The following is a 25,397-nucleotide window of genomic DNA, read 5'->3' as shown; positions in this document are numbered from 1 at the left end:
TTTTAAAGCATGTTAAGGGGGTCAAATTGCAGCTCAAAGAGGCAAAAGTGACTGTTTTTAGTACTTTTTTGTCTTGAAGGGGGAATTGCCAACTTCCTGTTGATTTTGGCCCGAGAATGTACCATTAATGAAATGTAGGTGTAAGTCAGACCTACATAGAGGTTTTTGTTTCATGTCTCTCCGACCTTCCTAGTGGGAGTTACAGGCAGTCTAGTTTTTTTTTTTTCTAGGGGGCGCTAGAGTGCAATTTTTATTTTTGGGGTTTGGTTTTTTCATCAAAAGGCAATTTTCGCAGGTCCTGATGTGTGGGTCAAATATGGTGAGTTTTGAAGCATGTTAAGTGGGTCAAATTAGTGCTCGAAGAGGCGGCCGGTATAATAATAATAATAATTAAAGCTGCAAGCAGCGTTGTTCGGGCCCGCGTATTTGGCAGGTGCTAGTCCTAAGTGTCCCAATACTTTTGTCTACTTTTAGTCTGAAGTGTCCCAAGACTTTAGTCTAGTGTACCTACCTAGTCTGCATTGTGTGGGCACGTTGGTGCTTCCTGCTTTTGAGCAGCCATCTTAGAAAAACATGCTTTTGAGCAGCCATCTTAGAAAAACAGCACCGCAGGAGCATCAGTGCAGCGGGTCTTTGAAGGGTCATAAAATCAAAACCGGAGCAGGTATTACAAAACGGTTCTGTTATTCTATGCACAAGGGTTTAATCTCTCTCCTGTGTTATTTTGAAGGCGAAAGGACAAACGCGCTCAGAGGAGATAGTTTTTGAAGGAAGGTGACCGGTTTTAACAAAAAAATTGTTTTGAAGGGGGAATAGCAAACATCCTGTTGATTTTTGCTGGGGGTTGTCAATTTATGAAATGTAGGTCTAAGTGAGACCTACGGAGAGGTTTTTGTTTCATGTCTCTCCGACCTTCCCAGTGGGAGTTACAGGCAGTTTTGTAATTTTTGTCTTCCGAGGAGCAGTTTTTTATCAGTTTTATTCAAAAATTGCTGTAGAGGGCAATTTTTAGAATTGGGGTTAGGTTTTTTTTTTAGATCACAGTTTTTGCCAGTCCTGATGTGTGTGTTCAGTTTGGTGAGTTTTGAAGCATGTTAAGGGGGTCAAATTATAGCTGAAAGAGGCAAAAGTGACAGTTTGTAGTACTTTTTTGTCTTGAAGGGGGAATAGCCAACTTCCTGTTGATTTTTGCCCGAGGAAATAAATTAATAAAAAGTAGGTCTAAGTGAGACCTACATAGAGGTTTTTGTTCCATGTCTTTACGACATTTGTACTGGGAGTTATAGGTAGTTTTGGTTTTAGGGGGCGCTAGAGAGCAATTTTGAGTTTTGGGGTTTGATTTCTTTACCAAAGAGTTTTGTTCGAGTTTTTTTATGTGTGCGTCAAATTTGGTGAGTTTTGAAGCATGTTAAGGGGGTGAAAGTAGTGCGCAAAGCTGCGGAACAATAAGAAAGAATAATAATAATAATAATAATAATAAAACCTTAGAAATTCAATAGGTCCTTATGTCCCATTGCATAAGGACTCCCTGTGGGAGTCCTTTTGCAATGGGCCGTGCGGGCCCTAATAAAACGGACGAATAACAATAGGTCCTTATGTCCCATTGCATAAGGACTCCCTGTGGGAGTCCTTTTGCAATGGGCCATTGCGGGCCCTAACAGGGAGTCCTTTTGCAATGGGCCATTGCGGGCCCTAATTACCAATGCTATAGATAATAAAAAATGTGCGGCAGCAGTTTTTATGGATCTAACTAAACATTTGACACAATTAATCACAATATTTTAATCAAAAAACTAGAACGATATGGCATCAGAGGGTTAGTCTTAAACTGGATAAGAAGTTATCTAATGAACAGGAAACAATACGTGAAGCTAGGCGAACACACGTCTACAACGTTAAATATATGCTGTGGTGTACCTCAGGGATCAATACTAGGACCTAAATTATTCAATCTATATATAAATGACATCTGTAAAGTTACAAAAGATTTAAAGTTAGTATTATTTGCGGATGATACAACAGTGTTTAATTCAGAAGATACTACAAATAATAACAGAAGAAATTAACAAATTAAAAAGATGGTTTGACAAAAACAGACTATCGTTGAATCTCAGTAAAACTAAAATAATTCTATTTGGTAACAGTAGAAGAGAAAGTCAAACACAAATACAAATAGACGGAATAGAAATTGAAAGAGTAAATGAAACCAAATTTCTAGGTATAATGATTGATGATAAATTGAACTGGAAATCTCACGTAAAAAATATACAACATAAAGTAGCAAGAAACACGTCAATAATGAATAAAGCAAAACATGTTCTAGACAAAAAAGCACTTCATATTCTCTACTGCTCACTAGTGTTACCATATCTGACTTACTGTGTAGAAATATGGGGAAATAATTACAAAAGTACACTTCATTCATTAACGGTGTTACAAAAAAGATCAGTTAGAATAATACATCATGTTGGATATAGAGAACACACAAATCCTTTATTTATTGAATCAAAGATACTGAAATTCTACGACATAGTCAATTTGCAAACAGCTAAAATTATACACAAAGAAAACTATAACCTGCTACCCAAGAATATACAACAATTCTTCTCAAAAAAAGAGGAGAAATATAATCTTAGGGAGAAATGTAATTTAAAACATTTGTACGCACGTACAACACTTAAGACCTTCAGTATATCAGTATGTGGAATTAAATGATGGAATGGATTAAGCAAAGCAATCAAACAATGTACTAATATGATCCACTTCAAGAAACTCTTCAAACTTTAAGTGTTTACAAAGTACAAAGAACAAGAACCATGATAAACATTCTGAATTTATCCATTCTTTCACTCACAAAATAATCTTACTTATCTCAACATATGAAATGTAACTTACTTCACCAATTATTATTTATTTACTTATCTTTATTGTGATTACTTATGGAGTATATTGTGAATAAATTGAGAACAGGAAGTGAACAAAAGTTTTAGCAACTGTTATGTAAAAGAAAAAGGGGTAGGATTAAATAAGCTCCGCTTCTTCCTACTCCTTTTCGAACGTGTTGAAAAGAGAAACTGGAGATTGTGATGTATCATGTTGTATGATTGCATGTTCGAAATAAACTCAAACTCAACTCAACTCAACTCAACACAAACACCAAAATATAGAACATTACACACACGGCGCTCAAAAATCGATCAATATGTTTTAGTACGACTTTGGTAAGCTATGAAGCCGCAAAAAATGGATGGATTGTTGGCGCATTAAACATAGGAGTATTATTATGGTGTGTGTATAAGGTGAGACATTATCTGGTGTTTTGTTTTGCAATATTATGCAAAAGCAACTTTTCTTACCTTCTCGTACCTGCTGATCTGTATTTGGGATCTGCATAAATCCTGAAAAATTGCGCGCGTCCACCTTTGTAGTCGGTGACGACACCGTAGTCGATAAGCTTCTTATTTTTCTCTGTCTTCTTGTTATGGGACATTCATCCTCCGCTGTTATATCTTATATCTGTCAGTAAACTCGCCATGAAAGGGCTAAAACATACCGGTGTAGTGAGTTTACATTATTCACCCAAGGAACTTTAGTTATTAGAGAGTTCCGGTCGGACGGTTGAGGAGATGCTGCTCTGTTATTGATTGAAGTAAAGTCTGAATGTCATTAAAACAGTTAGCTCCATCTTTTGACACTTCTTCCACTCCCGTCCTTGCACGCTACACCGCTACAACAAAGATGACGGAGAAAAAGCAATGTGATCGCCATTGCCGATTAATGCATTTTGTTGCTGATCCTCTCTGGCTTACGCTGTATTTCATTTTTAGTCCCCCAGCTCACTGTTTCCTTAAGCCGCTCCTCTACGCTAATAATAATCACCGCCATTACGGCAAATTAACTACATTTCTTAGTATTTTAAGTATCATTATCACTGGAGGAGAAGGCTAAACATATTACACACCGAGATCAAGCCAGGAGCAGGAATGCTAATAGCTAAGTTACCCTGCTAAGCTGGCTTTCAACAATGCCAAGAAACAGGTGCTCAGTAAACTTTAAGAAGTAACCAGCGATGATAAGTTATTAACAAGAAATGAATATAACGATTGTTGGTGTGTCAGCATTGGCACAGTCAGTACACGACCTGTAAGAGCAACTGAGCCTGCTCAGCGGCTTTGTGGTTAGTGTCCGCCCTGAGATCGGTAGGTCGTGAGTTCAAACCCCGGCCGAGTCATACCAAAGACTATAAAAATGGGACCCATTACCTCCCTGCTTGGCACTCAGCATCAAGGGTTGGAATTGGGGGTTAAATCACCAAAAATGATTCCCGGGCGCGGCCACCGCTGCTGCTCACTGCTCCCCTCACCTCCCAGGGGGTGAACAAGGGGATGCAGAGGACAAATTTCACCACACCTAGTGTGTGTGTGTGATCCAACCATGAGTTGGTGGCGTTGATACCAAGGGTAGTATGAGTATATGATCAATACAGTGAGTGATTAGGTTGATAATTTGTATTTCCTCAAAATATTCTTTGAATAATTTTGTTAATGTCTACAAATTCAGGGAATCATTTCCTGGGCACAGGAGAACTTTGAGGGCAAAAAAAAAAAAAGGCTTTGCTTTTGTTTTTGTTTACTTATTGTGTACTATTGACTGTTTTTTGATTAAACAAATGAATGTAATAAAGACAATAAATAACTTCTATAGTTTGAATAATTTTGAATTGGACACATTTACAGTTAATACATTGATATCGGAATTGGTATCAGCTAATCTCACTTATGGATGATCGGTATTGGAATCGGCACCATAATACCCTGATCGGAACATCCGAGTATCAACCATATACCGTATTTTCCGCACCATAAGGCGCCCTGGGTTAAAAGCCGCGCCTTCAATGAACGGCATATTTCAAAACTTTGTCCACCTATAAGCCGCCCGGTGTTGTAAGCCGCATCTAACTGCGCTAAAGGAATGTCAAAAAAAACAGTCAGATAGGTCAGTCAAACTTTAATGATATATTAAAGACCAGCGTTCTAACAACTCTGTTCACTCCCAAAATGTACGCAAATGTGCAATCACAAACATAGTAAAATTCAAAATAGTGCAGAGCAATAGCAACATAATGTTGCTCGAACGTTAATATCACAACACACAAAATAAACATAACGCTCACTTTCTGAAGTTATTCTTCATTCATAAATCCCTCAAATTATTCTCCTTCGTTGTCCGAATTGAAAAGTTGGGCGAATGTGGGATCCAAAATGTCGTCTGGCGCTGTCTCCCTGTCTTGGTGAACGTCACGTGTGTTCGCCTTCTGTCATCCACTGTTCCCACGCAGTTAGCAGTCTAGCTTCGAATGCCCTGTTGACACCAATATCTAGCGGCTGGAGGTCTTTTGTCAATCCACCCGGAATGACGGCGAGTATTGAATTAAGCGCGTAAGCGTTTCTCTTAATGTGATGTTATGAGCTAGCAAATATAACAACTACACTACCCAGCATGCAACGATAGTGACGAGCATGCGCGGTAGCCCTGAGAAGCGTTGTTGTATGCTGGCAGTTAGAATGTGGTTATGAGCACGCTGTGAGTAAACGTTGAGAACTCAGTTAACACGCCTCGTCTGCATTATTTATAATTAGACAGACAACACACTTAATAGGAGCCATTTTGGGGTCTTTACATAAACACACAAATGGAAATGAAACGTCACATATCCCAGCATGCACCGCGCGCTTCTTCTACGGGGAAAAAAGATGGCGGCTGTTTACCGAAGTTGCGAGACCGAAACTTTATGAAAATGAATCTTAATATTTATCCATATATAAAGCGCACCGGGTTATAAGGCGCACTGTCAGCTTCTGAGAAAATTTGTGGTTTTTAGGTGCGCCTTATAGTGCGGAAATGATACTCGAATGTTCCGCTCGGGGTATTTTGGTGCCACTGTGATACATCGACCATATGCTGGTGTATCACAGTGGAACCTCGATTTACGAATGCCTCCGTTTGCAAACTTTTTGATTTATTTTGAATCCCGCTGGCAGCCATTTTGTACTTGCTGGTATTGAAGAGATCGACAAAGCAGGCTTCAAACCACAGCGAGTTTTTAATTGTAATGAGAACGGACGTTTCTGGAAAAAAGGTGTCAAAGCTATATCAGTGGAGGAGAAGACTACTGCTCGTTCAGCAGCGCCTTGTCCAAGACCAAAGACGCGGCCCCCGCCCCCCAATTACCCTCTCGTGAGCTGCTCGTTTGCTGATGTTAATGTACTGTAAGTACATTTTACTTCTTAAGTGCTTATTATTGTGGCAATAAGGTTGTTAAAGTGAATGATTTTTGTGATTTCTGATCGTTTGTGGGGGCACCAAAGAAACTGCGCGTCATGGCAGAGCAGCGCATACCGCACAGTTGAGCTTGTCATTGTTGTTGTTTTAGATTTTTTAATCAAGAGACATTTAATTCATCAGTTTGATATACAGTAAAGTACAGCACGTTATATTGTGTTCAAAGTGTACAAACATTAAAGATCATATGGATATTTGTCAAGGCTGGAACCCATTATTCATATTTACATTGTTTTTATGGAGAAATTTGCTTCACCGTACAAACTTTTCAATTTACGACCCTGTTCAAGAACCAATTCAGTTTGTAAATGGAGCTTCCATTGTACTCGGTATCATTTATGCTTTTATTTTATTTTTTTTCCTGTATTGTTTAGTTATAATTATCTGCTTTTACTTGTAATTGTATTGAATTGTGGACCCCAGGAAGACTAGTGGGTTGTTGAGGCAACCAGCTAATGGGGATCCTTAATAAAAATCAAATCAATTACTGTCAATATTTGTATGGATCTACCCACCCATCTACTAGGATGACAGGGGATGCAAAACAATAACAATAACAATACCGAAATAAACTGCAACAAAAAACAGTGCAATAACAGTGCAATACATTTTCATAACATGGTCACTACTGCCTAATTTCTGTTGTTATATTCTTATTTTTACTGTTATATTTGTATTCTGATTGTTACTTTTTATTTTTTATTCTTATTACAATATTTTCTATTTTATTTCCATTTACACCCACATTATTTACTTTTTACTTTTTAAATTCGATCTCAATTCTGTACAATGCTGCTGGAATTTTAATTTTCCTGAGGGAACTCTCCTGAAGGAATCAATAAAGTACTATCTATCTATCTAAATCATAATGTTATTGGGGTTTTTTTACCCTTACATATTGCAGTTAATAGTATTCTATCTTTATTTGTCTTTATTTAAACTTTCTGAATAAATTATGTGATAATGTTCATCAGTCAACTCATTGGTGTTCATTTTTAATCTATCAAGATGAAAAAAATAATATCAAAATTAAATTACAGGATGATATTTATGTAGTTTGCTCATTTTCCTTGACTGGTGCACTGACATCATGTGGTTTTTTTTGGTTTTTTTTTTTACATATGTAGCATCATCTACAAAGATACAAAGAATTGCTATTGCGACATCTGGTGGACACATTTAGAACAGCAGTTTCTTTCATTCAAAAATTTCGGCTAATTTTTATACTTGGCAAAACTTGGATAAATACTGTTCGTACGTTTGACACCCCTGGTCTATATCATGCAACGCTAGTGTTTGTATCTCCATGACAACAGTGTTTCTAGGATGTCAACTTGACCTTTGCTCGTGTGTGGCCTTCTTGTTTCCTCGCCGTATCTTTTGCTCATTCATCACGTGTAATCTCGCCGTAACGGTGAGTGGAGCCCGAGGGACCGATGCACTTTCCCATTTTGAAAATCGAATCAAAGAAATTGGTGGGATTGGCCCAGGACCAAACAAGGACGCATAGAAAAAACAAAAAAAAAACAATTACGACCTTGTTTGTTGCCGCTATAAACTCAATTCTGATCCAACTCAGTTTGACGGGGATGGATGGATCGAGCAGAGAGTCATTGATCTGTGTAATGATTGATTACCACACCTGTGTCATGTCTGTGTGATCATGTTTTGTTTTAGTCATGTTCGGTTTTGTTTTTGGACTTTTTGTGCACTTTTGTTTGTTTTGTCACCATAGCAACCATTAGTTTTAACCTGTCACGTCACGCACCTGTTTCACGTTTTGAGTCACGCACCTGTTTTCACTAATCATGTCTGTAGTATTTAGGTTCATTGATTTCAGTTCGTCGTGCTGGCGACATCTGTCAAGACGTGGACTATGGTGTGTTTGTTTTCCCGAGATGCAAGAAAAGCTGGACTGGTCATGGCGTGAAGGTAAATACATATTTATTTATAACACTCAAAGGAACAAAAAACGCGCTCAAGGCGGAAGTACAAACTTGACTAACGAAACAAAAGGACTTGCACGTGGGCAAAAAACTGTGAACAATTAAACAAAAACACTAACTGTGGCATTAATAGAAAAAAATTTACTTGGACATGGCATGAAGTGCGCAGAGGTAGACAGAGTGTGACAGGGGTATGAATGCGGGATGTCGCCAGAACGACGAACTGAAAACAATGAACCTAAATACTACAGACATGATTAGTGAAAACAGGTGCGTGAAGTGACAGGTGAAAACTAATGGTTGCTATGGTGACAAAACAAACAAAAGTGCACAAAAAGTCCAAAAACAAAACCGAACATGACTAAAACAAAACATGATCACACAGACATGACAACCTGGACATTTCAGGCTCAGATTTCAGGTCTAATATAAGTAATAGAGATGTGAGGTTCGCAAACGAATTGAGTCTTTTGAACAACTCTCTTTAGTGAATGATGAGGAAATTGATTACCAGTTGTGAGCCGTGGTTTGGAAGCCGTTTTTCTGCAAATAAAGATTTAGCTTTAGGAATAGGTTGTATTCACCTGATGTCACGTCCATCATTAAACACGCCAGGCTCCAAGTGGTGAGCCAGCGAGCGTCTGTCGTCATAGCGTTCTACATTTCTCGAAGAAAAATGCCAAATGCTAGAGTTGTTATAGGCTGTTGGAACCATTCAAATCACAAAAAGGATAAAAGATTCTTTAGAGTTTCGGAAAAGTGCAAGATTTTAAGAAAGACAACAAGAAACGTGACACGATTACTTCGTTAAAGGTTTGCTTGATAGACTTTTAACGTTCAGTATTAACTCGATATTATTAGGGCCCGCATGGCCCATTGTAAAAGGAATCCCAATGGGAGTCCTTTTACAATGGGACATAAGGACCTATTGTTTTTCTAAGGTTTTATTATTATTCCGCCGCCTTTTTGAGCACTAATTTGACCCACTTAACATGCTTCAAAACTCACCATATTTGACCCACACATCAGGACCTGCGAAAAAAAAACCGAACCCCAAAACTCAAAATTGCGCTCTAGCGCCCCCTAGAAAGAAAACTGCTTATAACTCCCAGTACGAATGTTGTAGAGACATGAAACAAAAACCTCTATGTAGGGCTCACTTAGCCCTACTTTTCATTAATTAATTTCCTCGGGCAAAAATCAACAGGAAGTTGGCAATTCCCCCTTCAAGACAAAAATGTACTAAAAACAGTCACTTTTGCCTCTTTGAGCTGTAATTTGACCCCCTTAACATGCTTCAAAACTCACCGAACTGAACACACACATCAGGACTAGCAGAAATTGCGATCTAATAAAAAAAAACCTAACCCCAAATTTAAAAATTGCGCTCTAGAGCAATTTTTTAATAAAACAGAGAAAAAACTGCTCCTCGGAAGAAAAAAATGACAAAACTGCCTGTAACTCCCACTGGGAAGGTCGGAGAGACATGAAACAAAAACCTCAATGTAGGTCTCACTTAGACCTACATTTCATAAATTGACAACCCCCAGCAAAAATCAACAGGAAGTTTGCTATTCCCCCTTCAAAACAACATTTTTGTAAAAACCGGTCACCTTCCTTCAAAATCTATCTCCTCTGAGCGCGTTTGTCGTTTAGGCTTCAAACTAACACAGGAGAGAGATTGAACCCTTGTGTATAAAAGTATAGAACAGCTTTTTAATACCTGCTCCGGTTTTGATTTTATGACCCTTCAAAGACCCGCTGCACTGATGCTGCTGCGCTGCTGTTTTTTTAAGATGGCTGCTCAAAAGCAGGAAGCACCAACGTGCCCACACAATGCAGACAAGGTAGGTACACTAGACAAAAGTCTTGGGACACTTCAGACTAAAAGTAGACAAAAGTATTGGGACACTTAGGACTAGCACCTGCCAAATACGCGGGCCCGACCAATGCTGCTTGCAGCTTTAATTTGTATTTGATCTTGTTTCGGAGTTCTTAATGCACATTTTTGCTACAAGTGTTTTCGTAAAGCACCAACTCGGCGAGTCTAAATGAAAGAAATCAAATAATAAATAATAAAAAATAATACATTTTATTTATAAGGCGCCTTTCTGGGCACTCAAGGACACCGTACAAAATTACAACAATAAAATCAGATTGGATAAAAAAAACAACAACAACAACAACAAAGAGAAAAGAAAAGATGATTACAATGAATAAGCAGTCAGGAATAAGTGTGTTTTGAGTCTTGATTTGAAGAGGGATATTGAATCTAAGTTGCAAAGGTCTGGTGGTAAAGAGTTCCAAAGATGTGGGGCAGAGCGGCTGAAAGCTCGGGCACCCATGGTAGACAGTTTAAATCAGGGGTGCTCATTACGTCGATCGCGATCTACCGGTCGATCTCGGAGGGTGTGTCAGTCGATCACCAGCCAGGCATTAAAAAAATAGTCCTAAAAATGAGCGATCATAAATCTTCACTATGATGTCACTTTCGTCATTTGATTGACATTCACGGCACCCGAGGGTCTTCTGAGATGACGCTGGCTGGAAGGCGAGAAACACTTTATTTCAACAGACTCTGGCGCCGTACCGGTCGTCAAAACTCCAAAGACCGACTGCACAGTTGCACAATAAAAGCTCTGCTTCATCCTGCCTGCGCTACCAAAATAAGAGTCTCAGAAAGCTGGCGTGCACAAGCTAGCAAGCTACGGAGTTTGCCGACAATGTATTTCTTGTAAAATGTATACAAAGGAGTACGGAAGCTGGACAAATAAGATGCCAAAAACCAACCACTTTCAATGCGGACGTTATCATCACCACTGTCTGATTCCAATCAATGCAAGTCATCAGAATCAGGTAATACACCAACTTATATTCTTGTCTTCATGAAAGAAAGGAATCTATATGTATTAAACATGCTTGTATTATCTTTAACCACCTTTAAGTTGTTAACAATATTAACTATATGTGTTAAACATGCTTGTTTTATCTTTAACCACCTTTAAGTTGTTAACAATAATAACTCTGTGTTAAACATGCTTGTATTATTTTTAACCACCTTTAACTTGTTAACAATATTAACTATATGTGTTAAACATGCTTGCATTATCTTTAAACACCTTTAACTTGTTAACAATATTAACTATGTATTAAACATACTTGTATTATCATTAAACACCTTTAATGTATTAACAATATTAACTATATGTGTTAAACATGCTTGCATTATCATTATACACCTTTAACTTGTTAACAAAAACATATATTTCATAAATAAGTAAATATAAATTATATATATGAATGAGGTAGATCCCCACGACTTGATCAATTGAAAAGTAGCTCGCCTGCAGAAAAAGTGTGAGCACCCCTGGTTTAAATAAAGGGACAGTGAGATGGATGGATGAAGAGGATCTTAGGGAACGTGAGGGCGTGGCGACATGGATCAGGTCAGAGAGATATGATGGAGAGAGGTTATGGATGGCTTTGAAAGTGAGGAGAATTATTTTAAAGTGGATGCGATGTTTGATGGTAGCAAATGTGAGCAAAACCTAAAAGAGTTAAGCTTTTACCAAAGGCAGCAGTCATAAATGAAGCTTTCAGCACATACGCAATGTTGACATCTATAGTTATAGTTTCATAAAGACTGGGGAAAAACATGCGTGCTTGTAAAAGGCGCTTGCAACAACAACAAACATGGCTGTAGATGCAAAGTTAAATCAAGAAATGCAACCTTACCCGCGCAAAAACGATGCATGATTTACCCGGAGAGTCTCGATACCAATTTCTTTGACCAAGCCACACACAAATAAGTTGGAGACCTCCATGCTTTTCCAAGTTTTCATCTGCTTTGTCGTGTAGAATGACGTCTAGAGCACGCGATAGGTCCACATGTCTGGGAACGCGGCCGACAGATAATCCTTGATATCACTCAATAAATCCTATTTTGATCATGTATATTGATAGATTCCATTGCATTGTACGAATTGTTGCCCGTATCTGCTTTTAGTGGTAAGATCTAGTAGGCCCCTCGCGTACTCAAATAGTCCGCACTCTGTTTGCTGCACAGTAGCCATGTTGGTTTGGTGGCCCACCACTTTTTCTTACTTTTTGTTCAAAAGTCACATGCAGACATGTGATTTGACCACAATGAAAAAGACTGAAAACATTTCCGGGGGTCTGAGGGACGAAGGCCCCCAGCCAGGTCCAGGGCGGTGCCCTGGTGGGCGGACAAAGGGGGCGACGCCCCCCAAAGCTCCTGGTTTTTCACCAATTTAACATGCTAAAATTAACAAAGACAGCACCATTTGAAGAAAATATTTTAGTGTTTAAAGACATGAAACCATCATTAACAGAACATACCTTGCTTCAAGTTGTTTCATATGGTTTTGGCGTTTCGCATGTACTTCCAAAGCCTTGAAACCTTGTAGTCAATATTATCATGACACCACGTGCACAAAACCTTTCCGGGACGATCGATTTTCCGAATAAAATCACCGAACAAAGTCGTAACTTCCTTCTTCCCAACAGTATCAGTGATTTCCCTTTCCATCCAGTCCCATCGAAACTTATTTTTGACATGTTTATCAATTTCTTTTACTCGTAAAGCGTCCTTTCTCTCGAGAACCGACATCGTTTACATATGGAAAATGGCGGTAATAACCATTATGAATGATGACGTTAAGAACGTCATCATTCATAACAGATGTCCTGATTGGTCACAAGGAACATATCGACCAATCAACTGCGGCCTAATATAAACTACGTCTCGAATCTTGATTTAGGGTCGGAAAAAAAAACCGAAAAACGGGAGTGATTATTTTTTTTCCCCCGAGATTAAAAAAGACGGAATTCCGGCTTTTAGACGGAAAAATCACATGCCTGCACATGACTAATTCCAACCTATTGCCAACTCAGCACGTGCGTGGCACCCGACTGGCAACTAGACTAGAAAATTAGTCAGAGTTAAAGGAAACGTAGCAGCATTTGAACGGTGGCGGGCCGTGCGTTTCTCACCCAGGCCTTCAGTGATGTCCGACTTCAATGATTACCTCTCAAAATACCATCATTTATGTCACCACATGACCATTGCTGGAGAAATACTATACAGAAACACATTTACGCACTACTGGGCATTGCACAAAACGGATTATTTTATGGCACATTTAAAAATCAATAAACCCGCATCAGCAATTAAAACCTATCTTATGTGGTACTGTCAAAATTAAAATTGCAAAAACATATTAAGCGTGAAAAAATAAAGAAATAAAATATCTAAACTCACATTTGAGCTAGCTTCCGGGGTTGGCCGACATCGTCTCACAAGATGTAGTTTCTCTTTAAATATCTTTCTTGAAAATGGCCTTGCAGATATACAGGTAAAAGCCATAGAGCAGGTCAGCAGCAGGAAGCATGAAGTGCTCTAAAACTTGCTGGTAGACGGCTGCGTTGACCCTGGATCTCAGGAAACAGAGTGGACCGACACCAGCAGATGACATGGCACCCCAAACCATCACCCAACCATGCAAATTTTGCATTTCCTTTGGAAATCGAGGTCCCAGAGTCTGGAGGAAGACAGGAGAGGCACAGGATCCACGTTGCCTGAAGTCTAGTGTAAAGTTTCCACCATCAGTGATGGTTTGGGGTGCCATGTCATCTGCTGGTGTCGGTCCACTCTGTTTCCTGAGATCCAGGGTCAACGCAGCCGTCTACCAGCAAGTTTTAGAGCACTTCATGCTTCCTGCTGCTGACCTGCTCTATGGAGATGGAGATTTCAAGTTCCAACAGGACTTGGCGCCTGCACACAGCGCAAAATCTACCCGTGCCTGGTTTACGGACCATGGTATTTCTGTTCTAAATTGGCCCGCCAACTCCCCTGACCTTAGCCCCATAGAAAATCTGTGGGGTATTGTGAAAAGGAAGATGCAGAATGCCAGACCCAAAAACGCAGAAGAGTTGAAGGCCACTATCAGAGCAACCTGGGCTCTCATAACACCTGAGCAGTGCCAGAAACTCATCGACTCCATGCCACGCCGCATTAACGCAGTAATTGAGGCAAAAGGAGCTCCAACCAAGTATTGAGTATTGTACATGCTCATATTTTTCATTTTCATACTTTTCAGTTGGCCAACATTTCTAAAAATCCCTTTTTTGTATTAGTCTTAAGTAATATTCTAATTTTGTGACACACGGAATTTTGGATTTTCATTTGTTGCCACTTCAAATCATCAAAATTAAATGAAATAAACATTTGAATGCATCAGTCTGTGTGCAATGAATAAATATAATGTACAAGTTACACCTTTTGAATGCAATTACTGAAATAAATCAAGTTTTTCAAAATATTCTAATTTACTGGCTTTCACCTGTATGTGTTGTCTTGTCTAATCATTAAAGATGCAGACAAGGCGTGTTGGCTGAGTTCTTAAAGTTTACTCCACAGCGTGCTCGTCAATGTCTACATTTAACAACCTAAACGGGGCTACTGCCCATGCTCTCCACTACTGTGGAATGCTGGGTAATGGAGTTCTTATGTTACCTAGCTCATTGGGAACTGCGTGGCGCAGTGGAAGAGTGGCCGTGCGCGACCCGAGGGTCCCTGGTTCAATCCCCACCTAGTACCAACCTCGTCATGTCCGTTGTGTCCTGAGCAAGACACTTCACCCTTGCTCCTGATGGGTGCTGGTTAGCGCCTTGCATGGCAGCTCCCTCCATCAGTGTGTGAATGGGTAAATGTGGAAGTAGTGTCAAAGCGCTTTGAGTACCTTGAAGGTAGAAAAGCGCTATACAAGTACAACCCATTTATCATTTATTTATTTATAACATCACTATATATATCTGCCTTAGGCCAGCTTGAAGACCTTACTGACAACAACTCGTGATCTGATTGGCTATCGCAACTGTCTGTCAAATGTTTGTGTCCGTTTGTATCCGTTCGCACAGACGCCAGCATTGTTGATTCTGAAGGCTCTGGGCAGATTTGGTACAGCATGGCAACAGCGCTGGAAGGAGCATAATATGACATGAAGAGAATATGAATACTTTTAGATATTTAGGGGAAAGTAAATCCAAAATTACTTTTATCTTTAATTATGATTATGATTTCTGGTTATGGCATACTTGCCAACCTTGACACCTCCGATTTCGGGAGGTGGAGGGCGGGGGGCGGGGCGTGGCTGGGGGCGTGGTTAAGAGGGGAGGAGTATATTGGCAGCTAGAATTCACCAAGTCAAGTATTTCATACATATATATATATATATATATATATATATCTACATCCTGAAAATATGCAAACAAAACTGTGTTTAGATAATTGATACTTCAAACTTGCATAAATAAATATTAAGGAATATAACATAACTTGGCTTCTGAGAGCTTCAAAATGTAATGAATAAAATGCTAAAGTTGTTGATAAACAAGCAATTATTTTAATAATGAAATTTGGTCATTTTAAATGAATTATTATGATAATTTAAAATTAATTATTTCAAATATGTTTATTTTAATGTATAATTCTATGGCTGGATGTAATAAGGAGTCAGAAAAAATACAAATAAAAATACAAATAATTTTGATGTTTTTAGCAAAATATAGTAAAAATGTATTTCGTTTTTTTTTTTTTAATTAATAAGTATATTTATTTTTAGGTAAGATAAACATAATAATACAATGTATCTCTAGATGATTTAGTTCTTGTCATCCTGTTGTCCTCCCGTCGTGAAAAAAGGCTGTCCTCACTTGGGTCCGCATGGAGCTGGAGGGGGCGTGGCCTCCAGCTCCGGCTGAAAATCGGGAGATTTTCGGGAGAATGTGTTTCCCGGGAGGTTTTTGAGAGAGGCGATGAATTTCGGGAGTCTCCCGGAAAATTCGGGAGGGTTGGCAAGTATGGGTTATGTTAGGCCAGCATAGAATGGCACACCACTGGTGTTTGAATACACTTTTTTTTATAAAATAAAAATGTATATTTTTACATACAAAAATATAGAACTATGTCTATATTTTTTACTTTTATTGTTTTATTTGTATTTGGATTCACTTTTTGGGTTAATTATTCTAAAGAGTAGTAGGTCAAGCGTACACACACTAGGTATGGTACCGTATTTTCCGCACTATAAGGCGCACCGGATTATAAGGCGCACCTTCAATGAATGGCCTATTTTAAAACGTTGTTCATATATAAGGCGCACCGCATTATAAGGCGCATAGAATAGACGCTACAGTAGAGGCTGGGGTTACGTTATGGATCCCGCAGTTGCGAGACCTGTTGTGGCTCAATATTGGTCCATATATAAGGCGCACCGGATTATAAGTGGCACTGTCAGCTTTTGAGATGATTGGAGGTTTTTAGCTGCGCCTTATAGTGCGGAAAATACGGTAGTACAAATTTGTAGTACATTTTTTATCATGTCCTAATTTTTATTGTAGTTTTATTGCTACATTTTGTATCCAATAATTCATTTTATTCTTACTTATGATTTATGTATTTTTTTTTTTTCCATATTGTTGAAATGCTACACATTTTTTTTTAGGTAAGGGAAAATTCTAACTAGTGATGTTCCTGCCAAAGCATTGAAATATGGTCTTATGGAATGTTTACAATGGAAACACAACAAAAAAATACAATTATAGTCTACTTTTCAAAATAGAGTAATATTTGTGTAAATTAAATTATTATTATTATTATCTTATAACCAGTGATGGGCAGTAACAAGCTACATGTAGCTAAGCTAAGTATCTTATCAATTTTTCCCAGTAGTTCGGCGGTAGCTTCGCTACTTTTTTAACGAGTAGCTTTTCCTGCAGCTTAGCTACTTTTAGACCCATGTCGCTTGGTAGCTTACATCAAAGCTACAAAGAGAGAAAATACGGAGAAAATCCAATGACCTGGATGAATGACAACATCCATACATACGGAGAAAATCCATGATGATTGGTTGGTGTTCGTATGATGAGTCACAATTGGCTAAGGTTAGGGCGAAACATTACGAACTGGCCAATCAGAGACAAGATAAGGCGGGTCGTCGAAACTACACGACTATAAGTCGCTCCGAAGTATAAGTCGCACCGGCCGAAAAAGCATAATAAAGAAGGAAAAAAACATATATAAGTCGCATTTTTGGGGGACATTTATTTGATAAAACCCAACACCAAGAATAGACATTTGAAAGGCAATTTAAAATAAATAAAGAATAGTGAACAACAGGCTGAATAAGTGTACGTTATATGAGGCATAAATAACCAACTGAGAACGTGCCTGGTATGTTAACGTAACATATTATGGTAAGAGTCATTCAAATAACTATAACATATACAGGTAAAAGCCAGTAAATTAGAATATTTTGAAAAACTTGATTTATTTCAGTAATTGCATTCAAAAGGTGTAACTTGTACATTATATTTATTCATTGCACACAGACTGATGCATTCAAATGTTTATTTCATTTAATTTTGATGATTTGAAGTGGCAACAAATGAAAATCCAAAATTCCGTGTGTCACAAAATTAGAATATTGTGTAAGGCTAATACAAAAAAGGGATTTTTAGAAATGTTGGCCAACTGAAAAGTATGAAAATGAAAAATATGAGCATGTACAATACTCAATACTTGGTTGGAGCTCCTTTTGCCTCAATTACTGCGTTAATGCGGCGTGGCATGGAGTCGATGAGTTTCTGGCACTGCTCAGGTGTTATGAGAGCCCAGGTTGCTCTGATAGTGGCCTTCAACTCTTCTGCGTTTTTGGGTCTGGCATTCTGCATCTTCCTTTTCACAATACCCCACAGATTTTCTATGGGGCTAAGGTCAGGGGAGTTGGCGGGCCAATTTAGAATAGAAATACCATGGTCCGTAAACCAGGCACGGGTAGATTTTGCGCTGTGTGCAGGCGCCAAGTCCTGTTGGAACTTGAAATCTCCATCTCCATAGAGCAGGTCAGCAGCAGGAAGCATGAAGTGCTCTAAAACTTGCTGGTAGACGGCTGCGTTGACCCTGGATCTCAGGAAACAGAGTGGACCGACACCAGCAGATGACATGGCACCCCAAACCATCACTGATGGTGGAAACTTTACACTAGACTTCAGGCAACGTGGATCCTGTGCCTCTCCTGTCTTCCTCCAGACTCTGGGACCTCGATTTCCAAAGGAAATGCAAAATTTGCATGGTTGGGTGATGGTTTGGGGTGCCATGTCATCTGCTGGTGTCGGTCCACTCTGTTTCCTGAGATCCAGGGTCAACGCAGCTGTCTACCAGCAAGTTTTAGAGCACTTCATGCTTCCTGCTGCTGACCTGCTCTATGGAGATGGAGATTTCAAGTTCCAACAGGACTTGGCGCCTGCACACAGCGCAAAATCTACCCGTGCCTGGTTTACGGACCATGGTATTTCTGTTCTAAATTGGCCCGCCAACTCCCCTGACCTTAGCCCCATAGAAAATCTGTGGGGTATTGTGAAAAGGAAGATGCAGAATGCCAGACCCAAAAACGCAGAAGAGTTGAAGGCCACTATCAGAGCAACCTGGACTCTCATAACACCTGAGCAGTGCCAGAAACTCATCGACTCCATGCCACGCCGCATTAACGCAGTAATTGAGGCAAAAGGAGCTCCAACCAAGTATTGAGTATTGTACATGCTCATATTTTTCATTTTCATACTTTTCAGTTGGCCAACATTTCTAAAAATCCCTTTTTTGTATTAGCCTTAAGTAATATTCTAATTTTGTGACACACGGAATTTTGGATTTTCATTTGTTGCCACTTCAAATCATCAAAATTAAATGAAATAAACATTTGAATGCATCAGTCTGTGTGCAATGAATAAATATAATGTACAAGTTACACCTTTTGAATGCAATTACTGAAATAAATCAAGTTTTTCAAAATATTCTAATTTACTGGCTTTTACCTGTAGACCATGCTATACGTTTACCAAACAATCTGTCACTCCTAATCGCTAAATCCCATGAAATCTTATACGTCTAGTCTCTTACGTGAATGAGCTAAATAATATTATTTGATATTTTACGGTAATGTGTTAATAATTTCACACATAAGTCGCTCCTGAGTATAAGTCGCACCGCCGGCCAAACTATGAAAAAAAATGCGATTTATAGTCCGCGAAATACGGTAGTAAACAAAATCAGTCACAGTCACACACTCGTGTCACATGACGACTCAAAAAGAAACATAAGTTGAAAATGGCAGAGGAATTCTCTCCCGCAGATTAGATTTTTCCTTTAGTGATGAAGATGCCGTGCAGGAAAGCCACAATAATGCGTGGCCTTGGCCATATTTAGACAAATGTATGCGTTCAGACAAAACAATACCCAAAACCTTAGTTTTTAGTTGTTTATTCTATGAAGACGTCCAACACAAATTTAGGAACACACATTAACCCTTGTGTAATGTTCATATTGTTGTTTCTCAGTCAGCGTTTGTGGGTCTGATGGACCCATTACATTTAGTGGCTTTTAATGCCTCACAATCAAACACTTTTATGTTAAAATACTGAACAGATGTTTACCTTATCCCAATAAACATCTGTTCTGTTCAACACTTATATGTTAAAATACTGAACAGGTGTTTACCATATCACAATAAACATCTGTTCAGTATTTTAACATAAAAGTGTTTGATTGTGAGGCATTAAAAGCCACAAAATGCAACGGGTCCATCAGACCCACAAACGCTGGCTGAGTAACAACAATATGAACGTTGCACGGAAAATTTCTCTGCCAGTTTCTGCATCCCACAGGGAGTCTTCTTTTGTGTTTCTGCACCTGCGGTTCCCACACAAGGTTGCAACATTGTTTGTCAACACTGTCTGCTCTCATTTTCTCGCACATTTGACCCTCTGATGTTCTGTGTACCTACACTCTGTCCTCCTCCTGTCTAGGCTTGCTGTGTGTGTGTGTGTGTGTGTGTGTGTGTGTGTGTGTGTGTGTGTGTGTGTGTGTGTGTGTGTGTGTGTGTGTGTGTGTGTGTGTGTGTGTGTGTGCCAGTGGACCCGGACATCTTATATGTAATAGAAATGTGTAGGAGGGGAGTATGCTGTGTGGTCATTAAATAAGTATTCTGATGTATGTTCTTCACAGAAAATGAGCCAAAGTCAGTGAGTCTCAGTTTGAAAAATTAATTAATTGTATCATTTTTCTTTTACTAAAAAATTTTTAAAACGGGTCTGTCATGTCTGTGTAATCATGTTTTGTCTTAGTCATGTTTTGTTTAGTTATTGGACTCTTTAGTTTATGGCTTTTCACTCCCTTGTCTTGTTTCCATGATTACCCATTAGTTTCACCTGTTCCACGTTTGGACTCATTGTGCACTCTTCTTTGTCACCATAGCAACCCATTAGTTTTCACCTGTCACGTCACGCACCTGTTTCACGTTTTGAGTCACGCACCTGTTTTCGTTAATCATGTAGTATTTAAGTTCATTGTTTTTCAGTTTGTCTTTCTGGTGACATCCCCACATTTATGCTCTGCACATTTCTGACTCTTTTTTCATGTCCGTCGTTCACGCTGCTCCTTTTTGTCCATGCCGAGTAAGTTTTGTTTATTATTGCCACAGTTAGTGTTTTTTGTTGTTCATAGTTTTTGCCTTTGTGCAAGTGTTTGGTTTCATAGTTTGTTCTCCGCCATTGTGCGCGCCTTTTGTTTACTTCCTTGTTTTGTATTTATAGTGTTTAAATAAAAATGTACCTTCATTCCCGTCTCGCCCGAGCCAACTTTCCGTTGCCTTCGAGAAAAACTAAACCCCAGGACCAAGTCATGACAGGGTCCCACAGACCCGAACACCACACAAGGGTTAAGGTGAGTTGAGTTCATTAAAAGTTTTACTGCACATAACCAAACTGTTCCCAAACAAAGCACAAGTCATTGTTTTTTTTTGTCAACATATAGTTAGATGCTGGGTTTTTTTTACTCTAGGGAGAGAGAAAATTAACATTATGGGTGGGCCAAAGAAAAGGCAAACTAAATAAATACATACAGTGAGGTGCGGGGGACCCCTAGAGGTAGTTGTAGGGTGTCCCCAGCTAAATGACAGATAGTTAATAGTAATTGACCCTTATTGGATCCATTTGTACACTATCAGTTACATTAACATTGATATTATGCATGTGGGCCCATAGATAGAAATGTCGCTAAATGTAACTTGATACTAGTGATTGTCTCCTTGATAAAAACAAAAATAAACTAACTATAATAACCAGCTTGTCTTTTGACCGGCTCTTTGTGAGGAACAGCTCCTCAAGAGCCAAACATCCCATCTCCAATAAGCAACACTAGGTGGCAGTGTTGTGATTTACCTGTCGCTCCACGGGCCGCTCCACTCCTTCTCCCCCCAGGGGTTCCTCATGCGGATCATGTGCAGCAAGTTATAACACTTTTGTTTGATTTATTATTGAACTTGATGCAAGTTATAACACTTTTTTTGATTTATTATTGAACGTGATGCAAGTTATAACACTTTTATTTGATTTATTATTGAACTTGATGCAAGTTATAACAGTTTTTTTGATTTATTATTGAACGTGATGCAAGTTATAACACTTTTTTTGATTTATTATTGAACTTGATGCAAGTTATAACACTTTTGTTTTATTTATTATTGAACTTGATGGAAGTTATTTTATTTATTATTGAACTTGATGCAAGTTATACCACAACTGCACAGTTATTTTATTTATTATTGAACTTAATGTTATTTTATGTTATTGAGTTTGAATGTATACAACTTGATGTTCAATAAATTTGAAAATGTTAAAGCTTGGCATTTAACATTGATATTATGCATGTGGGCCCATAGATAGAAATGTCGTTAAATGTAGCAAGCTACTTTTGCCGTGTAGCTTGTAGCTTAGCTTACTACATTTTCCAAGTAGCTTGCCCATCACTGCTAATATTTGATACTAGTGATTGTCTCCTTGATAAAAAAAAAAAAAAAACTAACTATAATAACCAGCTTGTCTTTTGACCGGCTCTTTGTGAGGAACAGCTCCTCAAGAGCCAAACATCCCATCTCCAATAAGCAACACTAGGTGGCAGTGTTGTGATTTACCTGTCGCTCCACGGGCCGCTCCACTCCTTCTCCCCCCAGGGGTTCCTCATGCGGATCATGTGCAGCAAGTTATAACACTTTTGTTTGATTTATTATTGAACTTGATGCAAGTTATAACACTTTTTTTGATTTATTATTGAACGTGATGCAAGTTATAACACTTTTATTTGATTTATTATTGAACTTGATGCAAGTTATAACAGTTTTTTTGATTTATTATTGAACGTGATGCAAGTTATAACACTTTTTTTGATTTATTATTGAACTTGATGCAAGTTATAACACTTTTGTTTTATTTATTATTGAACTTGATGGAAGTTATTTTATTTATTATTGAACTTGATGCAAGTTATACCACAACTGCACAGTTATTTTATTTATTATTGAACTTAATGTTATTTTATGTTATTGAGTTTGAATGTATACAACTTGATGTTCAATAAATTTGAAAATGTTAAAGCTTGGCATTTAACATTGATATTATGCATGTGGGCCCAAAAATAGAAATGTCGCTAAATGTAGCAAGTTACTTTTGCCGTGTAGCTTGTAGCTTAGCTTACTACATTGTCCAAGTAGCTTGCCCATCACTGCTAATATTTGATACTAGTGATTGTCTCCTTGATAAAAAAAAAAAATAAACTAACTATAATAACCAGCTTGTCTTTTGACCGGCTCTTTGTGAGGAACAGCTCCTCAAGAGCCAAACATCCCATCTCCAATAAGCAACACTAGGTGGCAGTGTTGTGATTTACCTGTCGCTCCACGGGCCGCTCCACTCCTTCTCCCCCCAGGGGTTCCTCATGCGGATCATGTGCAGCTTTTCCGACTTGAAAAAGGCCAGCAGCCCGTGGCCCAGCCGCACTTTGCGGACGTCGGTCACGGCGTAGGCGTGGCCTTTGACCAGGCCGCAGTCCAGCCGCGCCTCCATGTCCTCTATGGTGGTTGCCTAGGGGACGGCAACAAAGCTCGTCATCGTGAGCTTCTCGGAGAGATAAGTGCTTTATAGTCCAAACAGGTGTCCACGGTAGGGATGTAACAATATTAACAGGGCTCAAAAAGTACAATACTTATACACCCTAAAAATGTTTAACCATATTTTATTGTGTGAATGCTCCAAAACATTCACAGATATGGTTTTCTACATCAAAATGCATCTATTTATTCTTCAACTTTTTCTTCTTCTTCTCCAGATTTTGGCACGCTCTACCTTCCACCTTCAAACTGTTCAGCCTATTTGGGAATCGCAAGCTTTCTCTTGACAAATTCCAAACATTCCTAGATTCCCCGGGATTCCAGGTTTTCCGTGACATTTTCAATCAATCAATCAATCAATCTTTATTTATATAGCCCTAAATCACAAGTGTCTCAAAGGGCTGCACAAGCCACAACGACATCCTCGGTACAAAGCCCACACACGGGCAAGGAAAAACTCACCCCAGTGGGACGTCGATGTGAATGACTATGAGAAACCTTGGAGAGGACCGCATATGTGGGTAACCCCCCCCCCTCTAGGGGAGACCGAAAGCAATGGATGTCGAGTGGGTCTGACATAATATTGTGAGAGTCCAGTCCATAGTGGATCCAACATAATAGTAAGAGTCCAGTCCATAGTGGGGCCAGCAGGACACCATCCCGAGCGGAGACGGGTCAGCAGCGCAGAGATGTTCCCTGCCGATGCACAGGCGAGCGGTCCACCCCGGGTCCCGACTCTGGACAGCCAGCACTTCATCCATGGCCACCGGACCTGTGCCCCCCCCCCCCTCAAGGAAAAGGGGAGCAGAGGAGAAAAGAAAAGAAACGGCAGATCAACTGGTCTAACAGGGGGGCTATTTAAAGGCTAGAGTATACAAATGAGTTTTAAGATGGGACTTAAATGCTTCTACTGAGGTAGCATCTCTAATTGTTACCGGGAGGGCATTCCATAGTACTGGAGCCTGAATAGAAAACGCTCTATAGCCCGCAGACTTTTTTTTCCCCATTCAAAATGAATTTTTCAAACTTCCACCATTTCCACATTTTTCAACCGATTGAAACCCTTCCACCTTCAACATATTTCACTCATCCTATATTGCCGATTGTATTGTGCCATATGTCCCGGCAAGAAATCTGCGTTCAAAGAACTCTGGCATGTTAGTGATTCCCAGAGCCCAAAAAAAGTCTGCGGGCTATAGAGCGTTTTCTATTCGGGCTCCAGTACTATGGAATGCCCTCCCGGTAACAGTTAGAGATGCTACCTCAGTAGAAGCATCTTAAAACTCATTTGTATACTCTAGCCTTTAAATAGCCCCCCCTTTTTTAGACCAGTTGATCTGCCGTTTCTTTTCTTTTCTCCTCTGCTCCCCCCTATCCCTTGTGGAGGGGGAGACACACAGGTCCGGTGGCCATGGATGAAGTGCTGGCTGTCCAGAGTCAGGACCCGGGGTGGACCGCTCGCCTGTGTATCGGTTGGGAACATCTCTGCGCTGCTGACCCGTCTCCGCTCGGGATGGTTTCCTGCTGACCCCACTATGGACTGGACTCTTACTATTATGTTGGATCCACTATGGACTGGACTCTCACAATATTATGTCAGACCCACTCGACATCCATTGCATTCGGTCTCCCCTAGAGGGGGGGTTACCCACATATGCGGTCCTCTCCAAGGTTTCTCATAGTCATTCACATCGACGTCCCACTGGGGTGAGTTTTTCCTTGCCCTTATGTGGGCTTTGTACCGAGGATGTCGTTGTGGCTTGTGCAGCCCTTTGAGACACTTGTGATTTAGGGCTATATAAATAAACATTGATTGATTGATTGATTGATTGATCCTGGACATTCAAAGTATCATTTTTCCAAGTTCAAAAAACTTCCAGGAATGTCTGCATCATTCAATTTATTGCATCATAAGCTTAACTCAGGGTTCAGCAACCCGCGGCTCTAGAACCGCATGCGGCTCTTTAGTCCCGCTCTAGTGGCTCCCTGGAGCTATCAAAAAAATGGATGAAAGTAGGAAAAATGGGAGAAAAATTTTTTTTTTTGTTTTAATTAGAGATGCCGATAAATGCTTTAAAATGTCATATCG

At 39.4% G+C, this 25,397-nt stretch overlaps 1 protein-coding gene across 2 annotated transcripts in view; it reads right to left on the bottom strand.

Moving 5' to 3' along the window:
• capn5b (calpain 5b) overlaps nucleotides 1-25,397 on the bottom strand; it is a 172,561-nt gene that overhangs the window by 38,655 nt on the left and 108,509 nt on the right. For both annotated transcript variants that reach the window (XM_061962782.2, XM_061962783.2), the window contains exon 7: nucleotides 23,089-23,282. In XM_061962782.2, the coding sequence (XP_061818766.1) occupies nucleotides 23,089-23,282 (194 nt within the window). The remainder of the gene's footprint in view (nucleotides 1-23,088; nucleotides 23,283-25,397) is intronic.

Source organism: Nerophis lumbriciformis, linkage group LG09, assembly GCF_033978685.3.
Source record: "Nerophis lumbriciformis linkage group LG09, RoL_Nlum_v2.1, whole genome shotgun sequence".
In the NCBI taxonomy this organism is placed as follows: domain Eukaryota; kingdom Metazoa; phylum Chordata; class Actinopteri; order Syngnathiformes; family Syngnathidae; genus Nerophis; species Nerophis lumbriciformis.
The sequence above is the reverse complement of the archived record's forward strand: the minus strand, read 5'-3'. Positions and strand labels throughout refer to the sequence as shown.